Below are 18,885 nucleotides of genomic sequence, written 5' to 3'. Positions count from 1 at the left end.
TTTGTTTATGTTCTGACTGATTGCCGATTCGATTAAGCGAGAAACATCAACTGTACTTTTCCCAAAAATTCTAATCCTTCCAGCAGATGACTGAATCAATTAAAGCGTCGCACAAAAAGAACTTTTAGGTTTTCTCCTACTCGACAAATTGGTAAAGTGAAGGTTTTCTCACCTCAGCAAATCGTGCAATTCAAAATCATCATTCTTCTATTTTTGGAACAAAAAGCTTTCTCTCGCGTGATTTACATACATTCGCAGTTAACAAAGCAAAAGATTCCGAGGAACGAGTTCCGGTTTTCCGCGAAAATGAACTGGTATATAAACAGATAATTGTTATGGAAATGATTATTTGATTATTAAAAAAAAAAAAAAAAGTTTTCGATGTCTAGATCAGTTCAAGGATCGCCAACGCAGCCGGCGTCGCAAATCACTCTGTCGTAAACGGTCGATGCCATTTCTCAGAACGGTCGTTGCCATTTGAAACGGTCGAGGTCATTTATACTTTGGATCAAATCGCATGAAAGGATCTTTCAAACTTCTTGAGAGTATCAGATGTTTGTTTAGAAATGTCAAGCGATTCCAAACATTATTTTGGTTTTCTAGTTGACGAAATATCCGAGCTTCGGTATACCATAAGATCGCTATGTTCTCGACACTTGTAAAAAATTTGGCTCAGCCCGGAAGTAAGAAATATTGAAACAGAAAACTGCAGAAAACCTCACACAAACGAATAAATGGATGAATATCTGCATTTACTTTAGTAATCTAATGAGAATATTCTATGCCTGTTTAGAAATGCCAAGCGATTCTTAAAATTATTTGGGTTTCGAAGTGGACGAAGTCTTCAAGCTTGTGCATACTATTAAATGGCTACGTTCTCGACATTCGGCATGCCGGTGTGCACAAGCTCGAAGAATTCGCCCTGAATTCGTCCACTTCGAAACCAAAATAATTTTAAAAATCGCTTGGCATTTCTATAAAGTATAAATGGCATCGAAAGGGAAATTTGCGCCAGCGTCATGGCCAAACTCAACAAGAGAGTGTGGAATAACGACCTGTTGAGCGAGAGGACCAAGCTGCAAGTCTACCGATCTTGTGTCCTTTCCACTCTCCTTTACGAAAGTGAGTCGTGGCCGCATACGCCAGACAAGAGAAGCGACTCAACGGTATCCACCTCCGCTGCCTTCGGCGTCTCTTTCAGATCAAATGGCAGGACAGTGTTTCCAACATCAATGTTCTTCAACAAGCCGACATGCCGAGCATCCCTACACTACTCATCCAAAGACGCCTACGGTCGCTCGGTCATGTTGACCGTATGGAACCCGGCCGCTTGCCAAGGCAAGTCCTCTACGGGGAACTGTGGAAGGGCGCCCAACGCGTAGGCCGACCACTTCTTCTGCGTCTCGCTGATCTCACCTGGGAGGTCGTCGCGCAAGACCGAGACGCCTGGAGTCACGGTGTGAATGAAAATTTTTTTTTTTAACAATCAGATGCATTTTCTTGATTATATAAACAGATAATTGTTATGGAAATGATTATTTGATTATTAAAAAAAAAAAAAAGTTTTCGATGTCTAGATCAGTTCAAGGATCGCCAAGGCAGCCGGCGTCGCAAATCACTCTTTCGTAAATGGTCGATGCCATTTCTCAGAACGGTCGTTGCCATTTGAAACGGTCGAGGTCATTTATACTTTGGATCAAATCGCATGAAAGGATCTTTCAAACTTCTTGAGAGTATCAGATGTTTGTTTAGAAATGTCAAGCGATTCCAAACATTATTTTGGTTTTCTAGTTGACGAAATATCCGAGCTTCGGTATACCATAAGATCGCTATGTTCTCGACACTTGTAAAAAAATTGGCTCAGCCCGGAAGTAAGAAATATTGAAACAGAAAACTGCAGAAAACCTCACACAAACGAATGAATGGATGAATATCTGCATTTACTTTAGTAATCTAATGAGAATATTCTATGCCTGTTTAGAAATGCCAAGCGATTCTTAAAATTATTTGGGTTTCGAAGTGGACGAAGTCTTCAAGCTTGTGCATACTATTAAATGGCTACGTTCTCGACATTCGGCATGCCGGTGTGCACAAGCTCGAAGAATTCGCCCTGAATTCGTCCACTTCGAAACCAAAATAATTTTAAAAATCGCTTGGCATTTCTATAAAGTATAAATGGCATCGAAAGGGAAATTTGCGCCAGCGTCATGGCCAAACTCAACAAGAGAGTGTGGAATAACGACCTGTTGAGCGAGAGGACCAAGCTGCAAGTCTACCGATCTTGTGTCCTTTCCACTCTCCTTTACGAAAGTGAGTCGTGGCCGCATACGCCAGACAAGAGAAGCGACTCAACGGTATCCACCTCCGCTGCCTTCGGCGTCTCTTTCAGATCAAATGGCAGGACAGTGTTTCCAACATCAATGTTCTTCAACAAGCCGACATACCGAGCATCCCTACACTACTCATCCAAAGACGCCTACGGTGGCTCGGTCATGTTGACCGTATGGAACCCGGCCGCTTGCCTCTACGGGGAACTGTGGAAGGGCGCCCAACGCGTAGACCGACCACTCCTTCTGCGTCTCGCTGATCTCACCTGGGAGGTCCTCGCGCAAGACCGAGACGCCTTTTTTCTTTTTTTTTTTTTTTTTTTTTTTTTTTGAACCAATCAGAAGCATTTTCTTGATTATATAAACAGCTAATTGGTTCCGGAAATGTTTAGTTGTAAACAGCAGTGAACTAAACTTTGACCGCGATTACAGTGAAGGTAAGAAAATTTTCTCTTATGTGCCCAGAGGAACGGCGGACTGCGCTAGCAGTGCCTCGATCAACATTGTTGCTTGATGAACCTCAATCGTCTCTCTGGCGCACGGTCGATCAACTCTGGCACACAGTGGATCTCAATCATCACTGTCACGTTGATTTCGAACACCTCTGGCGCAGGGTAGACAGAGACAGGGATACAGGCTGATGGGTCTTGACCAAACCTGGCGCACGGCGGATCTCCTGAAACTGTGGCCTGTTGAAAGTTTTTCGTAAGATGTAAACAGCAAGACTTAGCCTATTTTTTTGTTTTTCAGATGGCCTCATTTCTCGTGGTTCTATTGGTGCTTTACGATGGGATTTTACTTGATGAACACCAACTACAACATGTAACCTCAACTGCTAATGCAAGCTACATTCCAATCTGCTGGGGCAAGGATGGTTACAATGACCGCATGACTGCATTTGATCGCTGGTGGTTAACTTTCCTGGCAATGCCTTTGTGTCTTTTTATCTGCAATGCAGCTGTCATCTGGAGTTGGAAACCGAGTGCACCACACGGTTGTGAATTGAGGCTCGGAAGACAGGGAGGAGGTACTGTTGAGTAATAATTACATAGGATTTTAAAATGTACAAGATGGTATATATGCGATTGATATATTTTTTATCCTACCTATTTTCGCGGGATATTTAACACTTATTCTATGAGCCCGCGTTGGATACGAAGTGGTAAATAGCCAACGAGCCGCGCAGCGCCGAGTTGGCTATAACGACTCGTATCCAATAAAAGCGAATAGAATAATTGTTTTATTAAATTCTTCTTCAAGTTTAAATCGACTGGACATTTCAGTTTGATGTAAACGAAGTGATAGTATGAGGTGGCGGGAAAACTTGTGGCGCGGTGTTCATTTCTCGAGTTGAATGAAACACACGAGGAAAGCGAGCAAAAGAGTTTTCTTCCCAAAATTTTCATCGAATAATCTCCTCTAAAGTCGTCTATATATCTGGAATTTGTGACAACAGTTAAGAATAACGGGATGATCCGAAGCAAAAGCTTTTCTGGAAACTACACGTCTTGTGCAAGTAGAACGGCTCCACGACTGTGATCAAGACTGCTATATGATTTGAAGCGAAATTGAGCTCAAAGTGGAACAGGTTTATTGAAGTTTAAAAGGACAAAGCCAAGATTGAAAGGTAACAAACTTTACAGAATTGCTGAGCCTAATTTTACGACGTACACTGGATATAACTGTGTCAGTTTGCCGTTCTTTCGTAAATTATTTGCTGCTTTCCTACTTTATTCACTCGCTCTTGTTGTGCGTTTATATGTTTTATTGATTAAAACTTTTCTCATCAATCCTTTTGTTTTGCGTAATTAGTTTTACTATGGCATTTCTGTGGTTTTTGTAGGCACCGCTGATTATTTCTTGTTGATAAAGCTCGCCAAATTTTCTGTTTTCAACCATTTTTCTGATGGAACTGTCGCTTCCCGCAGAAACATTTTACGCTGAGCGGCACTTGCCGCACTCATTCCTCGTATAAGGCCAAACACAGGTATACGAGTTGATAACCGGGATTCGGTGAACCAATCAGAAAATTAGAAATGCAATATCCGAGGTTGAGAATTTAATAAATATCTGTATCATCTGATCTTAGCCAACGCAACCTGAAGGCCTAATGTCAGTTGCTTGTCAACGTTTGGTTCGCGTTGTCCTGCATTTCCTTTATGTCGTCAGTTTTCTCTTTGAAACAGGAAGTGCAAAATTCAAAGTTAATGTCACTGGTGGACATGTACATATTTTATGCGGTGACAATTCCAAAATGGACGTAGCTGACAAGGGAGGTGAGATAATAGGCTACTTTGAAGAAATGGTCAAATGTAAATGTGAGATATAGTGAGGCAAATATCTTTTCTAGGAGCTAGAGACATCAATTTAGTATACTGTATACATGTAACCTTGCAGAAAAAGGCAACAGAGATTCTGAGTCAGCTTTGCAAAAGCAAATCGAGATACCAATTATTACCCATGTTTTTGTGTCAAAATTCAGTGAGACTGTCATAACTTTTAAAGAACCATTTGCCACCCTAAAGTCAGTGCTATAACGTTTTGGAATTTTCATAGTAATTTCTGAAAACAACCACAATCTCCATCACTGTAAAACCTTATCATGTGCAAAAGAAAAATTTATAACAATCGGTTTTTCCATCGTCATGGTACGCGTCTCAGTCGGCTTGAGGACCCTTTATGCCACTATGCCCCTTTATGTATGGTTAAATACATTTCTATTTCTTTTTATATGCAACACACGGTAAATTTATCATCCCTTTTTAGGATGTCATGCAAGAATTCACACAATGTCAGCAAGATCGAGTGATGCAAAGATTACTGGTCCAGGTAACGGGTTGAAATTTGGGGGTCTAGGTGTTGTTGGGGTTTAAAGTAACTACGTCACGGACAACACATCTTGAAAAACTTGGCAATTTTTTTTGAAGTTTGTATTTCGTAATCCGTCTTAATCTTCGTCAGTTGAAAACACCCTTGGTTATTTTATAACTCCTTTGTGGGTTTTTTCTGCGTCAGAAAACTATTATTTTAAGGTTTCCCTTGATTTGGAAGTATTTAGAAAAATGACTTACAATATCCTGGCATCTCTCCTTTAATTGTATAGTAATTTCTTTTTGTAACACTGAGCTCTTGTTTTGTTTCTCAACAGATCAGTTGGTATCAGCAATACCCTACAGAGTGTACTTTCAACTTACCACAATGTTAGCAAGAGACATAGTCAATGTTGCAGGTAGATTGTTCAACCTAACCCTAGAGGAAGCCATGTCTTTAATGGAAATCACAGCCTGTGACCACTCAAGTGCGGATGCTGTTTTCCAGCTGATGAAGGAACGACATGTGAATCTTGGACAACTTGTGCAAGTTCTAGAAGAAATGCAGAGGTTCGATGTCTTAAATGTGCTTACTGAAGCAGGCTATCCTGATCATCCGGAACAACATCCCAATGTTTTAGGTAATATATATATATATATATATATATATATATGAAACACGAGCAACAGTGTTCATCAGGAAATCTAAACACCAGGAAGAGAGGTGAAAATATGACCCGCAGTGGAGTAGTTTTGACGAACTTCAAAGAAAATACTTCTCCTATCGTGGCTTGTGATTGTGTGATGAAAGGTTAAACGTAAATCGAACAGCTAACTAATTCATTTTGTTATTTTATCTCATCAGGTGCTGCGAAAAACTTTGAGGATGGCAAAGTTGCTTGAACTGTTAAAAGAAACACATCTGACAGACTTAATCAACACATGCATGCTTTAACGAATAGCTTTTGAACAACATAATTTTTAAGTGTCCAGGAAACCATTGTGTCCTTGTCTGCAATCAGATAGCTAACCTTTTAGTAAATAGCGCCACAATTACCGCAACCACAAGTGCACAGAAACAGATGCAAGTCGTTTCCATTTTTACAACAAAATTTTCTTTAAAAAAACCCAGTGTATTAAATGCTCATAAAATTAAATTTTACTTGTTTTATAACGTAGACAGATTGCAATATTTTTGTATATTCTTTGGCATTTTTGTACTTTTATCTCTAAATAAATTAAAATAAAGCATAAAACAAATAAAAACAAAGAGATGAACAATTTCTACGCTTTGGTCAACTTGATCGGTACTTTGCTGTTCTTGTACCCTTTGATTTATTGTCTCCAATATACCATTTCCTCTTTGATGTTTTCTTTATTCTTCTTTGGTTTGTCAAGTAGCTCAAGTTCAGTTGTACTCATTAGCATTAAGGTTAAGTTCAGTCTGTTTCGAGCCTAGTGGCCCATACAGGCCGGAGCTTATCCCGGTTTCCGTAGCATTAAGCGACTAAGAGTATTGCTACTCCCCCCTGGATGGGATGCTAGTCCATCGCAGGGTTACCCCCCAGCAGTAAACTTGCCGGTACCCATTTATACACCTGGGTGGAGAGAGGCACTGTGAGAGTAAAGTGTCTTGCCCAAGAACACAACGCAGCGCCCCGGCCAGGCCTCGAACCCGGGCCGTTCGACTCGGAGGCGAGCGCGCTAACCATTAGGTCACCGCGCCTCCCACCACTCATTAGCATTAAACAAATAATATTTGTTTATGTTCTGACTGATTGCCGATTCGATTAGGCGAGGAACATCGACTGTACTTTTCCCAAAAATTCTAACCCTTCCAGCAGATGACTGAATCAATTAAAGCGTCGCACAGAAAGTACTTTTAGGTTTTCTCCTACTCGACAAATTGGTAAAGTGAAGGTTTTCTCACCTCAGCACATCGTGCAAGAAAACAGTCAAAATCATCATTCTTCTATTTTTGGAATCTATTTTTGGAACAAAAAGCTTTCTCTCGCGTGATTTACATACATTCGCAGTTAACAAAGCAAAAGATTCCGAGAAACGAGTTCCGGTTTTCCGCGAAAATGAACTGGTATATAAACAGATAATTGTTATGGAAATGATTATTTGATTATTAAAAAAAAAAAAAAGTTTTCGATGTCTAGATCAGTTCAAGGATCGCCAACGCAGCCGGCGTCGCAAATCACTCTTTCGTAAACGGTCGATGCGGTCGTTGCCATTTGAAACGGTCGAGGTCATTTATACTTTGGATCAAATCGCATGAAAGGATCTTTCAAACTTCTTGAGAGTATCAGATGTTTGTTTAGAAATGTCAAGCGATTCCAAACATTATTTTGGTTTTCTAGTTGACGAAATATCCGAGCTTCGGTATACCATAAGATCGCTATGTTCTCGACACTTGTAAAAAAATTGGCTCAGCCCGGAAGTAAGAAATATTGAAACAGAAAACTGCAGAAAACCTCACACAAACGAATGAATGGATGAATATCTGCATTTACTTTAGTAATCTAATGAGAATATTCTATGCCTGTTTAGAAATGCCAAGCGATTCTTAAAATTATTTGGGTTTCGAAGTGGACGAAGTCTTCAAGCTTGTGCATACTATTAAATGGCTACGTTCTCGACATTCGGCATGCCGGTGTGCACAAGCTCGAAGAATTCGCCCTGAATTCGTCCACTTCGAAACCAAAATAATTTTAAAAATCGCTTGGCATTTCTATAAAGTATAAATGGCATCGAAAGGGAAATTTGCGCCAGCGTCATGGCCAAACTCAACAAGAGAGTGTGGAATAACGACCTGTTGAGCGAGAGGACCAAGCTGCAAGTCTACCGATCTTGTGTCCTTTCCACTCTCCTTTACGAAAGTGAGTCGTGGCCGCATACGCCAGACAAGAGAAGCGACTCAACGGTATCCACCTCCGCTGCCTTCGGCGTCTCTTTCAGATCAAATGGCAGGACAGTGTTTCCAACATCAATGTTCTTCAACAAGCCGACATGCCGAGCATCCCTACACTACTCATCCAAAGACGCCTACGGTGGCTCGGTCATGTTGACCGTATGGAACCCGGCCGCTTGCCTCTACGGGGAACTGTGGAAGGGCGCCCAACGCGTAGACCGACCACTCCTTCTGCGTCTCGCTGATCTCACCTGGGAGGTCCTCGCGCAAGACCGAGACGCCTTTTTTCTTTTTTCTTTTTTTTTTTTTTTTTTTTTTTGAACCAATCAGAAGCATTTTCTTGATTATATAAACAGCTAATTGGTTCCGGAAATGTTTAGTTGTAAACAGCAGTGAACTAAACTTTGACCGCGATTACAGTGAAGGTAAGAAAATTTTCTCTTATGTTCCCAGAGGAACGGCGGACTGCGCTAGCAGTGCCTCGATCAACATTGTTACTTGATGAACCTCGATCGTCTCTCTGGCGCACGGTCGATCAACTCTGGCACACAGTGGATCTCAATCATCACTGTCACGTTGATTTCGAACACCTCTGGCGCAAGGTAGACAGAGACAGGGATACAGGCTGATGGGTCTTGACCAAACCTGGCGCACGGCGGATCTCCTTAAACTGTGGCCTGTTGAAAGTTTTTCGTAAGATGTAAACAGCAAGACTTAGCCTATTTTTTTGTTTTTCAGATGGCCTCATTTCTCGTGGTTCTATTGGTGCTTTACGATGGGATTTTACTTGATGAACACCAACTACAACATGTAACCTCAACTGCTAATGCAAGCTACATTCCAATCTGCTGGGGCAAGGATGGTTACAATGACCGCATGACTGCATTTGATCGCTGGTGGTTAACTTTCCTGGCAATGCCTTTGTGTCTTTTTATCTGCAATGCAGCTGTCACCTGGAGTTGGAAACCGAGTGCACCACACGGTTGTGAATTGAGGCTCGGAAGACAGGGAGGAGGTACTGTTGAGTAATAATTACATAGGATTTTAAAATGTACAAGATGGTATATATGCGATTGATATATTTTTTATCCTACCTATTTTCGCGGGATATTTAACACTTATTCTATGAGCCCGCGTTGGATACGAAGTGGTAAATAGCCAACGAGCCGCGCAGCGCCGAGTTGGCTATAACGACTCGTATCCAATAAAAGCGAATAGAATAATTGTTTTATTAAATTCTTCTTCAAGTTTAAATCGACTGGACATTTCAGTTTGATGTAAACGAAGTGATAGTATGAGGTGGCGGGAAAACTTGTGGCGCGGTGTTCATTTCTCGAGTTGAATGAAACACACGAGGAAAGCGAGCAAAAGAGTTTTCTTCCCAAAATTTTCATCGAATAATCTCCTCTAAAGTCGTCTATATATCTGGAATTTGTGACAACAGTTAAGAATAACGAGATGATCCGAAGCAAAAGCTTTTCTGGAAACTACACGTCTTGTGCAAGTAGAACGGCTCCACGACTGTGATCAAGACTGCTATATGATTTGAAGCGAAATTGAGCTCAAAGTGGAACAGGTTTATTGAAGTTTAAAAGGACAAAGCCAAGATTGAAAGGTAACAAACTTTACAGAATTGCTGAGCCTAATTTTACGACGTACACTGGATATAACTGTGTCAGTTTGCCGTTCTTTCGTAAATTATTTGCTGCTTTCCTACTTTATTCACTCGCTCTTGTTGTGCGTTTATATGTTTTATTGATTAAAACTTTTCTCATCAATCCTTTTGTTTTGCGTAATTAGTTTTACTATGGCATTTCTGTGGTTTTTGTAGGCACCGCTGATTATTTCTTGTTGATAAAGCTCGCCAAATTTTCTGTTTTCAACCATTTTTCTGATGGAACTGTCGCTTCCCGCAGAAACATTTTACGCTGAGCGGCACTTGCCGCACTCATTCCTCGTATAAGGCCAAACACAGGTATACGAGTTGATAACCGGGATTCGGTGAACCAATCATAAAATTAGAAATGCAATATCCGAGGTTGAGAATTTAATAAATATCTGTATCATCTGATCTTAGCCAACGCAACCTGAAGGCCTAATGTCAGTTGCTTGTCAACGTTTGGTTCGCGTTGTCCTGCATTTCCTTTATGTCGTCAGTTTTCTCTTTGAAACAGGAAGTGCAAAATTCAAAGTTAATGTCACTGGTGGACATGTACATATTTTATGCGGTGACAATTCCAAAATGGACGTAGCTGACAAGGGAGGTGAGATAGTAGGCTACTTTGAAGAAATGGTCAAATGTAAATGTGAGATATAGTGAGGCAAATATCTTTTCTAGGAGCTAGAGACATCAATTTAGTATACTGTATGCATGTAACCTTGCAGAAAAAGGCAACAGAGATTCTGAGTCAGCTTTGCAAAAGCAAATCGAGATACCAATTATTACCCATGTTTTTGTGTCAAAATTCAGTGAGACTGTCATAACTTTTAAAGAACCATTTGCCACCCTAAAGTCAGTGCTATAACGTTTTAGAATTTTCATAGTAATTTCTGAAAACAACCACAATCTCCATCACTGTAAAACCTTATCATGTGCAAAAGAAAAATTTATAACAATCGGTTTTTCCATCGTCATGGTACGCGTCTCAGTCGGCTTGAGGACCCTTTATGCCACTATGCCCCTTTATGTATGGTTAAATACATTTCTATTTCTTTTTATATGCAACACACGGTAAATTTATCATCCCCTTTTAGGATGTCATGCAAGAATTCACACAATGTCAGCAAGATCGAGTGATGCAAAGATTACTGGTCCAGGTAACGGGTTGAAATTTGGGGGTCTAGGTGTTGTTGGGGTTTAAAGTAACTACGTCACGGACAACACATCTTGAAAAACTTGGCAATTTTTTTTGAAGTTTGTATTTCGTAATCCGTCTTAATCTTCGTCAGTTGAAACCACCATTGGTTATTTTATAACTCCTTTGTGGGTTTTTTCTGCGTCAGAAAACTATTATTTTAAGGTTTCCCTTGATTTGGAAGTATTTAGAAAAATGACTTACAATATCCTGGCATCTCTCCTTTAATTGTATAGTAATTTCTTTTTGTAACACTGAGCTCTTGTTTTGTTTCTCAACAGATCAGTTGGTATCAGCAATACCCTACAGAGTGTACTTTCAACTTACCACAATGTTAGCAAGAGACATAGTCAATGTTGCAGGTAGATTGTTCAACCTAACCCTAGAGGAAGCCATGTCTTTAATGGAAATCACAGCCTGTGACCACTCAAGTGCGGATGCTGTTTTCCAGCTGATGAAGGAACGACATGTGAATCTTGGACAACTTGTGCAAGTTCTAGAAGAAATGCAGAGGTTCGATGTCTTAAGTGTGCTTACTGAAGCAGGCTATCCTGATCATCCGGAACAACATCCCAATGTTTTAGGTAATATATATATATATATATGAAACACGAGCAACAGTGTTCATCAGGAAATCTAAACACCAGGAAGAGAGGTGAAAATATGACCCGCAGTGGAGTAGTTTTGACGAACTTCAAAGAAAATACTTCTCCTATCGTGGCTTGTGATTGTGTGATGAAAGGTTAAACGTAAATCGAACAGCTAACTAATTCATTTTGTTATTTTATCTCATCAGGTGCTGCGAAAAACTTTGAGAATGGCAAAGTTGCTTGAACTGTTAAAAGAAACACATCTGACAGACTTAATCAACACATGCATGCTTTAACGAATAGCTTTTGAACAACATAATTTTTAAGTGTCCAGGAAACCATTGTGTCCTTGTCTGCAATCAGATAGCTAACCTTTTAGTAAATAGCGCCACAATTACCGCAACCACAAGTGCACAGAAACAGATGCAAGTCGTTTCCATTTTTACAACAAAATTTTCTTTAAAAAAACCCAGTGTATTAAATGCTCATAAAATTAAATTTTACTTGTTTTATAACGTAGACAGATTGCAATATTTTTGTATATTCTTTGGCATTTTTGTACTTTTATCTCTAAATAAATTAAAATAAAGCATAAAACAAATAAAAACAAAGAGATGAAACATTTCTACGCTTTGGTCAACTTGATCGGTACTTTGCTGTTCTTGTACCCTTTGATTTATTGTCTCCAATATACCATTTCCTCTTTGATGTTTTCTTTATTCTTCTTTGGTTTGTCAAGTAGCTCAAGTTCAGTTGTACTCATTAGCATTAAGGTTAAGTTCAGTCTGTTTCGAGCCTAGTGGCCCATACAGGCCGGAGCTTATCCCGGTTTCCGTAGCATTAAGCGACTAAGAGTATTGCTACTCCCCCCTGGATGGGATGCTAGTCCATCGCAGGGTTACCCCCCAGCAGTAAACTTGCCGGTACCCATTTATACACCTGGGTGGAGAGAGGCACTGTGAGAGTAAAGTGTCTTGCCCAAGAACACAACGCAGCGCCCCGGCCAGGCCTCGAACCCGGGCCGTTCGACTCGGAGGCGAGCGCGCTAACCATTAGGTCACCGCGCCTCCCACCACTCATTAGCATTAAACAAATAATATTTGTTTATGTTCTGACTGATTGCCGATTCGATTAGGCGAGGAACATCGACTGTACTTTTCCCAAAAATTCTAACCCTTCCAGCAGATGACTGAATCAATTAAAGCGTCGCACAGAAAGTACTTTTAGGTTTTCTCCTACTCGACAAATTGGTAAAGTGAAGGTTTTCTCACCTCAGCACATCGTGCAAGAAAACAGTCAAAATCATCATTCTTCTATTTTTGGAATCTATTTTTGGAACAAAAAGCTTTCTCTCGCGTGATTTACATACATTCGCAGTTAACAAAGCAAAAGATTCCGAGAAACGAGTTCCGGTTTTCCGCGAAAATGAACTGGTATATAAACAGATAATTGTTATGGAAATGATTATTTGATTATTAAAAAAAAAAAAAAAGTTTTCGATGTCTAGATCAGTTCAAGGATCGCCAAGGCAGCCGGCGTCGCAAATCACTCTTTCGTAAACGGTCGATGCGGTCGTTGCCATTTGAAACGGTCGAGGTCATTTATACTTTGGATCAAATCGCATGAAAGGATCTTTCAAACTTCTTGAGAGTATCAGATGTTTGTTTAGAAATGTCAAGCGATTCCAAACATTATTTTGGTTTTCTAGTTGACGAAATATCCGAGCTTCGGTATACCATAAGATCGCTATGTTCTCGACACTTGTAAAAAAATTGGCTCAGCCCGGAAGTAAGAAATATTGAAACAGAAAACTGCAGAAAACCTCACACAAACGAATGAATGGATGAATATCTGCATTTACTTTAGTAATCTAATGAGAATATTCTATGCCTGTTTAGAAATGCCAAGCGATTCTTAAAATTATTTGGGTTTCGAAGTGGACGAAGTCTTCAAGCTTGTGCATACTATTAAATGGCTACGTTCTCGACATTCGGCATGCCGGTGTGCACAAGCTCGAAGAATTCGCCCTGAATTCGTCCACTTCGAAACCAAAATAATTTTAAAAATCGCTTGGCATTTCTATAAAGTATAAATGGCATCGAAAGGGAAATTTGCGCCAGCGTCATGGCCAAACTCAACAAGAGAGTGTGGAATAACGACCTGTTGAGCGAGAGGACCAAGCTGCAAGTCTACCGATCTTGTGTCCTTTCCACTCTCCTTTACGAAAGTGAGTCGTGGCCGCATACGCCAGACAAGAGAAGCGACTCAACGGTATCCACCTCCGCTGCCTTCGGCGTCTCTTTCAGATCAAATGGCAGGACAGTGTTTCCAACATCAATGTTCTTCAACAAGCCGACATGCCGAGCATCCCTACACTACTCATCCAAAGACGCCTACGGTGGCTCGGTCATGTTGACCGTATGGAACCCGGCCGCTTGCCTCTACGGGGAACTGTGGAAGGGCGCCCAACGCGTAGACCGACCACTCCTTCTGCGTCTCGCTGATCTCACCTGGGAGGTCCTCGCGCAAGACCGAGACGCCTTTTTTCTTTTTTCTTTTTTTTTTTTTTTTTTTTTTTGAACCAATCAGAAGCATTTTCTTGATTATATAAACAGCTAATTGGTTCCGGAAATGTTTAGTTGTAAACAGCAGTGAACTAAACTTTGACCGCGATTACAGTGAAGGTAAGAAAATTTTCTCTTATGTGCCCAGAGGAACGGCGGACTGCGCTAGCAGTGCCTCGATCAACATTGTTGCTTGATGAACCTCGATCGTCTCTCTGGCGCACGGTCGATCAACTCTGGCACACAGTGGATCTCAATCATCACTGTCACGTTGATTTCGAACACCTCTGGCGCAGGGTAGACAGAGACAGGGATACAGGCTGATGGGTCTTGACCAAACCTGGCGCACGGCGGATCTCCTTAAACTGTGGCCTGTTGAAAGTTTTTCGTAAGATGTAAACAGCAAGACTTAGCCTATTTTTTTGTTTTTCAGATGGCCTCATTTCTCGTGGTTCTATTGGTGCTTTACGATGGGATTTTACTTGATGAACACCAACTACAACATGTAACCTCAACTGCTAATGCAAGCTACATTCCAATCTGCTGGGGCAAGGATGGTTACAATGACCGCATGACTGCATTTGATCGCTGGTGGTTAACTTTCCTGGCAATGCCTTTGTGTCTTTTTATCTGCAATGCAGCTGTCATCTGGAGTTGGAAACCGAGTGCACCACACGGTTGTGAATTGAGGCTCGGAAGACAGGGAGGAGGTACTGTTGAGTAATAATTACATAGGATTTTAAAATGTACAAGATGGTATATATGCGATTGTTATATTTTTTATCCTACCTATTTTCGCGGGATATTTAACACTTATTCTATGAGCCCGCGTTGGATACGAAGTGGTAAATAGCCAACGAGCCGCGCAGCGCCGAGTTGGCTATAACGACTCGTATCCAATAAAAGCGAATAGAATAATTGTTTTATTAAATTCTTCTTCAAGTTTAAATCGACTGGACATTTCAGTTTGATGTAAACGAAGTGATAGTATGAGGTGGCGGGAAAACTTGTGGCGCGGTGTTCATTTCTCGAGTTGAATGAAACACACGAGGAAAGCGAGCAAAAGAGTTTTCTTCCCAAAATTTTCATCGAATAATCTCCTCTAAAGTCGTCTATATATCTGGAATTTGTGACAACAGTTAAGAATAACGAGATGATCCGAAGCAAAAGCTTTTCTGGAAACTACACGTCTTGTGCAAGTAGAACGGCTCCACGACTGTGATCAAGACTGCTATATGATTTGAAGCGAAATTGAGCTCAAAGTGGAACAGGTTTATTGAAGTTTAAAAGGACAAAGCCAAGATTGAAAGGTAACAAACTTTACAGAATTGCTGAGCCTAATTTTACGACGTACACTGGATATAACTGTGTCAGTTTGCCGTTCTTTCGTAAATTATTTGCTGCTTTCCTACTTTATTCACTCGCTCTTGTTGTGCGTTTATATGTTTTATTGATTAAAACTTTTCTCATCAATCCTTTTGTTTTGCGTAATTAGTTTTACTATGGCATTTCTGTGGTTTTTGTAGGCACCGCTGATTATTTCTTGTTGATAAAGCTCGCCAAATTTTCTGTTTTCAACCATTTTTCTGATGGAACTGTCGCTTCCCGCAGAAACATTTTACGCTGAGCGGCACTTGCCGCACTCATTCCTCGTATAAGGCCAAACACAGGTATACGAGTTGATAACCGGGATTCGGTGAACCAATCATAAAATTAGAAATGCAATATCCGAGGTTGAGAATTTAATAAATATCTGTATCATCTGATCTTAGCCAACGCAACCTGAAGGCCTAATGTCAGTTGCTTGTCAACGTTTGGTTCGCGTTGTCCTGCATTTCCTTTATGTCGTCAGTTTTCTCTTTGAAACAGGAAGTGCAAAATTCAAAGTTAATGTCACTGGTGGACATGTACATATTTTATGCGGTGACAATTCCAAAATGGACGTAGCTGACAAGGGAGGTGAGATAGTAGGCTACTTTGAAGAAATGGTCAAATGTAAATGTGAGATATAGTGAGGCAAATATCTTTTCTAGGAGCTAGAGACATCAATTTAGTATACTGTATGCATGTAACCTTGCAGAAAAAGGCAACAGAGATTCTGAGTCAGCTTTGCAAAAGCAAATCGAGATACCAATTATTACCCATGTTTTTGTGTCAAAATTCAGTGAGACTGTCATAACTTTTAAAGAACCATTTGCCACCCTAAAGTCAGTGCTATAACGTTTTAGAATTTTCATAGTAATTTCTGAAAACAACCACAATCTCCATCACTGTAAAACCTTATCATGTGCAAAAGAAAAATTTATAACAATCGGTTTTTCCATCGTCATGGTACGCGTCTCAGTCGGCTTGAGGACCCTTTATGCCACTATGCCCCTTTATGTATGGTTAAATACATTTCTATTTCTTTTTATATGCAACACACGGTAAATTTATCATCCCCTTTTAGGATGTCATGCAAGAATTCACACAATGTCAGCAAGATCGAGTGATGCAAAGATTACTGGTCCAGGTAACGGGTTGAAATTTGGGGGTCTAGGTGTTGTTGGGGTTTAAAGTAACTACGTCACGGACAACACATCTTGAAAAACTTGGCAATTTTTTTTGAAGTTTGTATTTCGTAATCCGTCTTAATCTTCGTCAGTTGAAACCACCATTGGTTATTTTATAACTCCTTTGTGGGTTTTTTCTGCGTCAGAAAACTATTATTTTAAGGTTTCCCTTGATTTGGAAGTATTTAGAAAAATGACTTACAATATCCTGGCATCTCTCCTTTAATTGTATAGTAATTTCTTTTTGTAACACTGAGCTCTTGTTTTGTTTCTCAACAGATCAGTTGGTATCAGCAATACCCTACAGAGTGTACTTTCAACTTACCACAATGTTAGCAAGAGACATAGTCAATGTTGCAGGTAGATTGTTCAACCTAACCCTAGAGGAAGCCATGTCTTTAATGGAAATCACAGCCTGTGACCACTCAAGTGCGGATGCTGTTTTCCAGCTGATGAAGGAACGACATGTGAATCTTGGACAACTTGTGCAAGTTCTAGAAGAAATGCAGAGGTTCGATGTCTTAAGTGTGCTTACTGAAGCAGGCTATCCTGATCATCCGGAACAACATCCCAATGTTTTAGGTAATATATATATATATATATGAAACACGAGCAACAGTGTTCATCAGGAAATCTAAACACCAGGAAGAGAGGTGAAAATATGACCCGCAGTGGAGTAGTTTTGACGAACTTCAAAGAAAATACTTCTCCTATCGTGGCTTGTGATTGTGTGATGAAAGGTTAAACGTAAATCGAACAGCTAACTAATTCATTTTGTTATTTTATCTCATCAGGTGCTGCGAAAAACTTTGAGGATGGCAAAGTTGCTTGAACTGTTAAAAGAAACACATCTGACAGACTTAATCAACACATGCATGCTTTAACGAATAGCTTTTGAACAACATAATTTTTAAGTGTCCAGGAAACCATTGTGTCCTTGTCTGCAATCAGATAGCTAACCTTTTAGTAAATAGCGCCACAATTACCGCAACCACAAGTGCACAGAAACAGATGCAAGTCGTTTCCATTTTTACAACAAAATTTTCTTTAAAAAAACCCAGTGTATTAAATGCTCATAAAATTAAATTTTACTTGTTTTATAACGTAGACAGATTGCAATATTTTTGTATATTCTTTGGCATTTTTGTACTTTTATCTCTAAATAAATTAAAATAAAGCATAAAACAAATAAAAACAAAGAGATGAACAATTTCTACGCTTTGGTCAACTTGATCGGTACTTTGCTGTTCTTGTACCCTTTGATTTATTGTCTCCAATATACCATTTCCTCTTTTTTGCGCAATGCAGTGCCTGATGTGAACACTTTTCATTAGACTAATCATGTTTTTTTTAACACAGCTTTGGTCTAGTTTCTTGGGACTTTGTTTGTTTGTTTATTTGCCATTTCTCTTTTGGATTTTTTGTCGTGATCTGAACTGGACTTTTTATTTGTTTTCATAAAATTAATGGTAACAAAATTGCTTGCCCCCGCTACTAGCAAATACAACAAATTGAGCCGGGGGCAAGGGTTAAAACCCAGGTATAATAATAAAAACAAAGTTACGCACTACAGTAAAGAATCTGAAAATAATGAGAAGAATATGAGTTTTTTTTATTTTTTAACATTATCTGGGTTTTCTTCTTTCATGCCCTTCAGGGATGGCGCAGTGGTGAGAGCGCCCGCCTCTCATGACCTCTCACGGCGTCATATCTGGGTTGAGTTTGTTGTTGGTTCTCGTCCTTGCTCCAAGGGTTTTTATCCGTGTTCTCCGGTTTTCCTCCCTCCACAGAAACCAACACTTCCAAGTTCCAATCCTATCGGAAATACATGGCCCCACAAGCTTATTGTCTAAATGGCGTGTCTAAATAAAGCTAATTTATTTATTTATTTTATTTGGTACTTGTTCCCTGTTAAAAAAGAATATTTCGTTGGCGTTTTAAGCCTTTTCACATCCATTTTGTATTGTAAAACAATGTCTGATTTCCAAAGCCTTCGTTTACAAGGCTACTCGCAATATGTTTACAAAAATGAAATAAATTATTTCGACATTTCCATACATTTATTTACATCTGGAAAATAGCACTTTTCAAGCATTTTACTAGCCTGAGATTCAGAGAGAAAGAAATTCAGAGAAAATTCATACCAGCATTTTACACACATTATATTTTTAAATACACACAACTTTTACAAAAGTTGTGTTCTTAATGCAGTCCACTATATGATTTACACTCTTGACGGAGAATATTTTAAATGGACAAACAATTTGAAA

General features: G+C 39.8%; 3 protein-coding genes across 4 annotated transcripts in view; all 3 read left to right on the top strand.

Moving 5' to 3' along the window:
• Positions 1–6,919, top strand: part of LOC144650261 (uncharacterized) — a 355,735-nt gene extending 348,816 nt beyond the window's left edge. Inside the window, exons 2-5 of the mRNA XM_078509933.1 lie at positions 3,558–4,603; positions 5,094–5,156; positions 5,476–5,778; positions 6,003–6,919. Coding sequence (XP_078366059.1) covers positions 4,438–4,603; positions 5,094–5,156; positions 5,476–5,778; positions 6,003–6,040 — 570 coding nt within the window. The 5' untranslated portion in view covers positions 3,558–4,437 and the 3' untranslated portion in view covers positions 6,041–6,919. The remainder of the gene's footprint in view (positions 1–3,557; positions 4,604–5,093; positions 5,157–5,475; positions 5,779–6,002) is intronic.
• A 1,753-nt stretch (positions 6,920–8,672) lies between these two features.
• LOC144648426 (uncharacterized) lies at positions 8,673–11,743 on the top strand. The gene is made up of 4 exons (XM_078507988.1): positions 8,673–9,069; positions 10,809–10,871; positions 11,191–11,493; positions 11,706–11,743. Exons 1-4 carry the CDS (start codon positions 8,793–8,795, stop codon positions 11,741–11,743), a joined length of 681 nt encoding a protein of 226 aa, XP_078364114.1. The 5' UTR covers positions 8,673–8,792.
• A 1,353-nt stretch (positions 11,744–13,096) lies between these two features.
• Positions 13,097–17,816, top strand: LOC144650192 (uncharacterized). Of its 2 annotated transcripts, none has more exons than XM_078509850.1 (4): positions 13,097–14,773; positions 16,513–16,575; positions 16,895–17,197; positions 17,410–17,816. In XM_078509850.1, exons 1-4 carry the CDS (start codon positions 14,497–14,499, stop codon positions 17,445–17,447), a joined length of 681 nt encoding a protein of 226 aa, XP_078365976.1. In that variant the 5' UTR covers positions 13,097–14,496; the 3' UTR covers positions 17,448–17,816. The 2 variants fall into 2 exon arrangements, with proteins under 2 accessions (XP_078365976.1, XP_078365977.1); XM_078509851.1 differs by lacking the exon at positions 13,097–14,773 and adding an exon at positions 15,795–16,022.
• Positions 17,817–18,885: the final 1,069 nt, after the last annotated feature.

Source organism: Oculina patagonica, chromosome 4, assembly GCF_052425735.1.
Source record: "Oculina patagonica isolate OP01 chromosome 4, crgOcupat, whole genome shotgun sequence".
Classification (NCBI taxonomy): Eukaryota; Metazoa; Cnidaria; class Anthozoa; order Scleractinia; family Oculinidae; genus Oculina; species Oculina patagonica.
This window is presented reverse-complemented; position numbering and strand designations above follow the sequence as displayed.

What these genes read in the sequence shown, in the direction of transcription:
- LOC144648426 (XM_078507988.1), top strand. Translation starts at nt 8,793, where the DNA reads ATGGCCTCATTTCTCGTGGTTCTATTGGTGCTTTACGATGGGATTTTA. An exon ending in TGCAAAGATTACTGGTCCAG is followed by an intron (nt 10,872 to 11,190) that starts GTAACGGGTTGA and finishes GTTTCTCAACAG; the next exon opens with ATCAGTTGGTATCAGCAATA. An exon ending in ACAACATCCCAATGTTTTAG is followed by an intron (nt 11,494 to 11,705) that starts GTAATATATATA and finishes TTATCTCATCAG; the next exon opens with GTGCTGCGAAAAACTTTGAG.
- LOC144650192 (XM_078509850.1), top strand. Translation starts at nt 14,497, where the DNA reads ATGGCCTCATTTCTCGTGGTTCTATTGGTGCTTTACGATGGGATTTTA. An exon ending in GCTCGGAAGACAGGGAGGAG is followed by an intron (nt 14,774 to 16,512) that starts GTACTGTTGAGT and finishes ATCCCCTTTTAG; the next exon opens with GATGTCATGCAAGAATTCAC. An exon ending in ACAACATCCCAATGTTTTAG is followed by an intron (nt 17,198 to 17,409) that starts GTAATATATATA and finishes TTATCTCATCAG; the next exon opens with GTGCTGCGAAAAACTTTGAG.